This window comes from Sinocyclocheilus rhinocerous, unplaced genomic scaffold (assembly GCF_001515625.1).
Source record: "Sinocyclocheilus rhinocerous isolate Xijiao unplaced genomic scaffold, SAMN03320098_v1.1 scaffold1960, whole genome shotgun sequence".
In the NCBI taxonomy this organism is placed as follows: domain Eukaryota; kingdom Metazoa; phylum Chordata; class Actinopteri; order Cypriniformes; family Cyprinidae; genus Sinocyclocheilus; species Sinocyclocheilus rhinocerous.
In genome coordinates, this window is record NW_015661990.1 from 71,568 (window position 1) to 79,518 (window position 7,951).

The 7,951-nt window shown below is 36.5% G+C and overlaps 1 protein-coding gene across 1 annotated transcript in view; it reads right to left on the reverse strand.

Annotated features, from left to right (window-relative positions):
* The window catches only part of LOC107727070 (probable phospholipid-transporting ATPase IF), a 57,662-nt gene extending 56,608 nt beyond the window's left edge, over positions 1 to 1,054 (reverse strand). Inside the window, 1 exon segment of the mRNA XM_016536835.1 lies at positions 800 to 1,054. Coding sequence (XP_016392321.1) covers positions 800 to 826 — 27 coding nt within the window. The 5' untranslated portion in view covers positions 827 to 1,054.
* Between the last annotated feature and the right edge of the window lie 6,897 nt (positions 1,055 to 7,951).

Sequence of the window (7,951 nt, forward strand, 5' to 3'; positions counted from 1 at the left end):
TTATATCTTGACTACAATTAACAACAAATACAAAAATCTAATTAACAACAAGAGTGCCTGTACATAATGCTCAAGAAATCTTAACATAATAAATGCTTGCTTTAACACATTTTAAATCATATACGGAGGCGATATTGTTGTTGTTTCATTAAAAACTTAATTATATTCGAAAACAAACACAGATATTTGACAGCTACACATTAGGCCTAATAATATATCATATGACAGATGAACAACAGATGAATTCACTACAGGGAAATTCTGCCTGCATATTTAGATATTTAAAGCAGTTTGTCATTTTTTGGTTTATGTTTGTATCAAGTCAACAAGTCAGATTAAAGTCCACCAGTGAAGTTACTGTCAAACTTTCTGCAATACTATTAAAGCGCGTCGCTTGTGACATCTGTTGCAGAAAACGCATTACACAACTGTCAGAAAGCAGGAAGCAAACTAAACAAATAAATAAATCAACAGACAATATAAACAAAAACAACCAGCAATCACGAGGAGCCGCGCGCGCGCTTCCCTCCAAAACGACTTTTAAAACAAAACCGTTAAATTAACTCTTTATTCGCGCCCTCGATAACGTCATCTAACGTTACACAAATAAAACAGATGACATATTACAATACATAAATGGTTTAATTCAAGCGAAACGCTGACCTGTGCCTTTATTAAATTCACTTTAATACGTTGCTAAATGATTTAATTAGCCAGACCTTCCTCGCTAGCCTTAATAATGAGACTTACCAAAACAGCAAAGCAATGAAGCTGAGGAAAGAGTTTAAACGGCTCGTACCAGCTGCTGTCGGATCCAGCGGATCATCCTGCCTGAGCTAGCGCAGTGAGCTAGCCCGCTCCAGAGACACAGATCCCCGCAGCAGCAACAAAACCGCTTCCCCGGCGCGTCCTCCTCTCCGCATCACAGGGCAAACGAGCGAGCACCGCGCACGCAAAGCCCCCGGCCCATTCTGCTGCTCGAACCCAATGCGGAGAAGTGGAAACACAAGCACACACACACACCGACTGCGCTTCTCGGAGACGACTTCTGACTGACAACATACCGGAAGTGACGTCACCGCGGCCGGGCGCATCACACCTGCCACAGGAACTCCTCGTTGTGCTAATGCATTAATAGTACTTCGTTACAGTACTTAAGTATTTTTGGGGAGAATCTGTACTTGAGTTTTAATATTTCTGTCAACTTTCACCTTACGAAAATTAACCATGGTTTTATAAAAAACCTTGTTTTGGTGTATTGATTACCATTTGTATAACCACAGTTTTACTACAAATTTACTACAAATACCATGGTTAAACTATGGTTAGCATAGCAAAAGCATGGTACATTTGTGGTTAACATTTATTTGTAGTAAAACCATGGTTAATTTTCGTAAGGGCATTTCCTAAATTAAAATGGAAACTTTTACTCCGATACATTTACTCGAAGCATATTCGTTGCTTACTACAAAATAAAGTAAGAAAAACACAGACGGCAAGAAAACATGTTTGAAGAAGCTGGCGCTTGCAAGTTAAAACTTTTTTTATATATATATAATGCTTTATTGTCAACAAATAGCATGCACAATACCGCATCCCATAGTATAACAATGAAAACATTTCACATGCATCATAAACAAGTTAAGACTCCTTAAAAAACGACTTTGCACATATGCAAACAAGTGCTTGCACAACCGCGAACGATTTCATTTTCCACTCGCGTCCAGGCTGCGGTGTGTGATATTATACAGTATATCATCATATGGTAAATGTTGTTTTAACGATGTGCGATCTGACATTATCGAGTAAATCACAAAAACCAAACAAAAACACAAAGAGTGCACGCATACACCACTTGACTTAAAACGCATTTAGAATGATCACAATTCAAGGCATTCTAAATTGTAGGCGGCAAAAATGCCTCTTTATGTCTTTTATATTTATATCATTTAATATAGTTAATCTATATCACACGAAGAGTGCCCTGTTTTTCTCCTGAAAGAATCAGCCGTTTGAATGAATCGGTTGAATCTCAATGACTCACTCATTAACAGTGACTTGCTGCCACCTACTGGCGGCTTTAATTTCACATTTCAACTATTTTTCATGTTTTAATGTTTTAAATCATTTCATATATCAGTATTAAACGTTTTAAAACAAAGCATTATTTATGCATTTGTAACTGCAGGTTAAATGCATCCGAGTCCCATCTGAGCTGCATTAAACTGCGTAAATGAATCTAAATGCCACTTCAGATGCAGATCCCAGAAATGTTTTCTTATGTTGGAATGAAATAGACTAAGTACCGGATGAAGTGGCTCTTATGCTAACCCAAAGATACAAAATGGAAGAAAGAATTAAAACTGAACACAATCTTCCTGCTCAAACTGTATAAACATTTTATTTATTTATATTTAAATTTGCTCCTTTTCCATTTTGCATTTACTTGTACTTTTACTTTCAATACTTAAGTATGTTTAATATAAAAAAATAAGTTTCATACTTAAGTACAATAAATATCACATACTTTAAGACTTTTACTCAAGTAATATTCTAAACGATGACTTCAACTTCTACCAAAGACATTTTCTGGTAAGATATCTGTACTTTTACTTCAGTACTTCATCCACTACTGGTGATAACTTACAAAGAATCACAGTTTTATTGACTGAAATACAGACACTGGCATTCCTGACACAGTCATCATCACGTAATCCTCACTTTAAGGGAATAGTTCAGCCAAAACTGAAGATTATGTCATCATTTATTCACCCTCAGGTCCTTCCACTCCCATTTGATTTTCTGTGGAATGCAAAACAATAAGCTGGAAAAGGACAAATAAAAACATTAATAATGCTATTAAGCATTTTAAAAATTACATTTATTAATTTATGATTCACAGGGGATAAAATAAAAGCACACAGGTTTGGAATGGAATGAGGGTGAGTATATATATTTTCTTCCAAAAGGGTAAAACAACTCAATAAGTGTAATTCATTTGCTCTGCAATCAAAACTCTTTTGGAAGAATTGCAAATTCCAAATGGGCAGAAGGAATGCAATGAATTCGATTAGTCTTTTTTGATGAGTAAATACTGACATCATTTTCGATTTTTGATGAACTATTCCATTAAAGGTTTATTGTCTTGAAATAATGTGAATAGAATACAGTTACACATTATAAAGCCATAAACTGCTGTTATTTGTTTACTTTACTTTAAGCAGTACTGTGAAATATAGTACCCAAACACAGTCAACGTCTAGTTACCTATATTTACCTAACTCTAATAAAAGTAATGACATGTTTGATTATTAAAATAGTTTCTAAGATACATAGTACCTAAAATCAATAAATATCTAAATAAATAGCCTTAAAAGTATTACATATAGTTATGTATTTCCGACAGAATGATTCGGTCATGCTATCATGACTCAGTGGCATTATGAGGAACAGATGCAGAGATTATGACCACACCAGTAGTTCACACTGTATTGGAGCCTGTGCATACAGCATTAATCTGTCAGAGAGCACTACGTCATCTCAGCATCCAGCCAGAGACTCGGGATTAGTTTAAGAACATCACGGCTGTCAGAATATCTGCTGTCATATCTCTGCCTAATATTTGGGGGAAATCAAAACAGTCATAAATGTTCAGCTTTTGCACATCAGTAGGTTTTGCCTGTTCAGTTAATGGATGGGTGAACGGGCTGATAGATAGATAGATAGATAGATAGATAGATAGATAGGTAGGTAGGTAGGTAGGTTGGTTGGTTGGTTGGTTGGTTGATTGATTGATTGATTGATTGATTGATTGATTGATTGATTGATAGATAGATAGATAGATAGATAGATAGATAGATATTGCTATTTTATCACAATCGTGACAATTAACCCCCTCATTTGTGTTTCCGTGAATAGAGTTGTTAGTAAAATATACCGGTAAATGACTTCGGCTCTCTACACGTGCTTATTCCTTTATTAATGTGTGAATCGGTTTGATTATCACTCAATTCACTGAAGGCCGCTTCCGTTCAGGTGCCTTTTATAACACAACAGCGCCGCACTCAGGATAAAAAGAGAAATTAAACAGGAAAAAAAATTAATAAAAAGTGTTTTTTGATGTTCAAGTGGTCACTTTTATTGGAGAGATTGCTGTTCTGGATGGATGAACGTCTAATAGTTCCTGTGAGTAGCGTTTGTGAGGGAAAATATTTAGTATCGGATGATATAATGTTACGCTTGTAAGTGTCATTCCAGTTACCGAAAAATAAATCATTTTCGTTTTGAAACCAAATATGTTAACCAAAAGATGTAAGCATATAGTTAACTCATTACACTTATTAGTTTGGAATACATATTAGTTTTAGTCGCTTATTTATTTTATTTTTATTTGTTTGCCACTGAGCTGTAGGCCTACAGTGCTACCTAATTAGCTTTCCTTGCAAATGTTACCTGTTAGCTTATTTTTTTTTATCACAACGAAATAAAATAATAAAAAATGAATAAATCACATTAAACAATATTTTAATGGAAAAAAAAACGTTACAGAAGGACGTGCATGGAAACTGATGGTTGTATGTAATAGTGGTTCTGTATGCATTGCCACGTTGACACTGCTGTCCTGCTGTTCATCTCGTTGGAAAACTACTTCTTGGATATTATTATGAAGCAGAATGATACTGCCAGAATCTGCGGCAAACCTGTGGTCCACTGGAAGGGTCTGGTGGAAAATTGCTCTCCAGCTTGACTTTAGTACGGCATCTGATTGTTCATTGACGGACAATGTCCTTTTAAGAACTTTTATAACCTTGCACATCACCATAAATCATAAGCAGCATACGCCTATCTCTTCGAAATTCACTTAACTGTGCTATAAAATATATAAGCGCCCCCTATCTATCTAATATTGATCTAGCAATGCCACTGATTATACATATACTACATGCTATGTTTTCTTTTGCTTTACAATCACAGTGGTAGTATTTATTTTTGCAACAGGTGAGTGTTTTATCCAGTTGGCACAGCAGTTCAACTTTGATAGCTACAGTATCTAGCCAATTTAATCATCATGTGCTTCAAACTTCAATCTTCGGTTACCAAACGCTAGCTATTAGCTAGTGTAGTTCTATATGCAGCTGTAGTTTTAAAGATTTGAAATACTGTTTGTTTCTGCAGAAGATGAAAACACCACTCTGCTGTAGTCCAGATATCTGTGAGAAGCTTCACCAAATCCCACTCATGCACATGTACCCTCTCACTGTCTCTTCATACTCAACTTCCCTCTAGTCTGATGCTGTAGGGAGACTCAGATCAGGTTTGGCACATTTTCAACAAGATAAATTGTGATTTTCGAATGAATCTCAAATTAATGTTGTGGATCAAGGATTATGAAACATTATCTCAAAGGAAACCCAAACAAATTTTGTTGTTTAACTGCAAACTAAAATGGTTGTTTTAGACTGGTCTCGTGGTGATTTTCATAAAAGATTCATTTCAAACATTTCCTGAAGAAATATGGGCCCAACTTAATGCGCTCTTGTGGTCTTGGAGATTTGCAATGGCAGACACCTTTATATCAGTGCTTTCCAAACCTGTCCCAAACACTGCACATTTAGGATGTCTTCCTCATCTAACACACCTGATTCAACACATTAGATCATTAGTAGAGACTACAAGACCTAAATTTGGAGTGCGTCCAAAATTTCCAGGACAGGTTTTGTCCAATCCTGCTTCTGGAGGATCAATGTCCCGCAGAGAGAGCATACCATAGGATGTTTCATTTGTGACTTTAGGTTGTGGAAAGGTGTTCATGTGCATGATGCTACACACCAGTGTGGGCTCCACAGTGGATTTCTATCCTAGTGTTTCCCAACCCTGTTCCCGGAGGCACACCAATAGTATATATTTTCAAACTCTTCCTGATCAAACACACCTGATTCAGTTCTAAGGGCCTGTCCCAATACCCACACTTGCGGTCTTGGCCACTTGAGCCACACTAAATCCAAGCTATCTCTAATATCCCTTCAGCAGTATCCCATCATTCATCATGTTCAGCTCCAGCTCAACCAATGGCTAGAGTTTGGGCCGTGGCTACTGTAGCAGGGCGAGCCAGATTGTGTTTAGCTGGCTGATGAAATGCAGATTCATTTACAGAAGTGCAAGCCAAAATTCAAAGACTTGCCAGAATACACAGAGACAGAAAATGGGGTAAAACAAGGGTAGACATTGTTTTCACAAGGAATGTTTGGGTTTCAGTCGAGACACACTTATTGTAACTACGATGGCGTTTACACAACACCGTTTTTAGCTACAAATGAAAAACTTTTCATGTGTTTTAGCCGTTCATTTACATGACAGCAGCGTTTTGGGGGCCACAAACTTTTGAAAACGGGTTTCAAAGTGTGAGTTTGTGAAAACGAACCCACTATTGTCTCCATGTAAACTACAAAAACATGAATTTGTGAAAACGGTGACGTCATGTGCATGTGTATTACATGTTTAGTGTATAGGCATGTGCGAGTACGTACTTGAAGAATGTGTATGTGCGCAGACGTGCAGTGTTTCTTTACAAAGTGACATGGCCAACTACTGGCCTGGCATGAATAATACACCATTTTTTGTCGTTTTTGTGTATCTGTGTGAACAGAGATAGTTTTGACAGTATTGTCGTCTGTATGCAAAACTTTAAAAAAACGCAAAGGAAAAACTTTTCTTATTTTAGTACAATTGTTGTTGTGTAAACATATTGTAATACATAATTTCCATTTCAAGATAATACATTTCATTAATACTTTGCACACTGATGCTGCTCCTTTGCAAGTAAAAATAATAGGGATGTCCTGAGCTGATCTCAAGGATCAGGATCGGGGCCGATCAAGCATTTTTTTAACTGATCGGTATACCATGAAGCACGAGAACCTGTGAGGTCTGTTCTAGCATGTCACTCACGTTTGAGCTTCCGTGTTCAATGTATTTGATGCACACTTTTGTAACAAACACTCATTCATTTATTGTTTACTTTATCTGCCGTCATTGTCATAACGCCGTTGTGTCTTGCATCAGATGTGACTGGCAGACTGGCATTATGACACCGCGAGCTTCATGCTTTCTAACCATATCTCCACTTTTTTACCTTTATGTTGGAATTATTTTGCTTATTGTACATATAAAATACAGAAAGTTTATATCAGTAGTCTCATATTCTACCAATGTCTTTATACAGTATGTGCAAATATATACAGAGTGTATCCTATATATTTATACACACACACACAAACACACACACACACACATTACTTTTACTCTCTGCACAACTCTGTATACATTGGATTGATTTTAATAACTTTAATGTATTTTAATTGTGCATCAAACGATATATAAGGAATATACAAGTATCAGATCGGGACTCGGTATCGGCAGATATTCAATATTCAGTGACCCGGATTGGATTGGGGGCACAAAAAACCTGATCGGGACATCCCTAAAGAATAATATCATTATAAGCGAGATGCTCGTGTTCGCTCTAGACAGAGTGTTAGCCTATTCAGTTGCTTAGACATGAAACATAGCAACACAGTTAGAAGTATTCAATGCTGGACCTTTTATTGAAAGTACCCTACTTTTATCAGAGATGGTCATATTAAAGCGGCTGTGCTTTTATAGAGCCGTAAAAGCTGTGTTTGTGTTGTTTTAGTTGGTGGAGGTGTGAAATGCGAAAGGGGCATTTGAGGCAAACGATGTTTGAAAATATGTTTTATTTTTGTAGTTCTGCTGACACTAGTAGCACAGAAACTACATATTTTAAAATGCTACTTTAAAATGCCAAGCATTGCATGACAACTAAAAATGATGGAAAATTAAGCTAATTCAAACTGATGGATACAGATTTGTTGTAGCACAACCTTATCATTTGAAATAATTGTTTTAGTCCTTGTGTACTGCCATACACAAG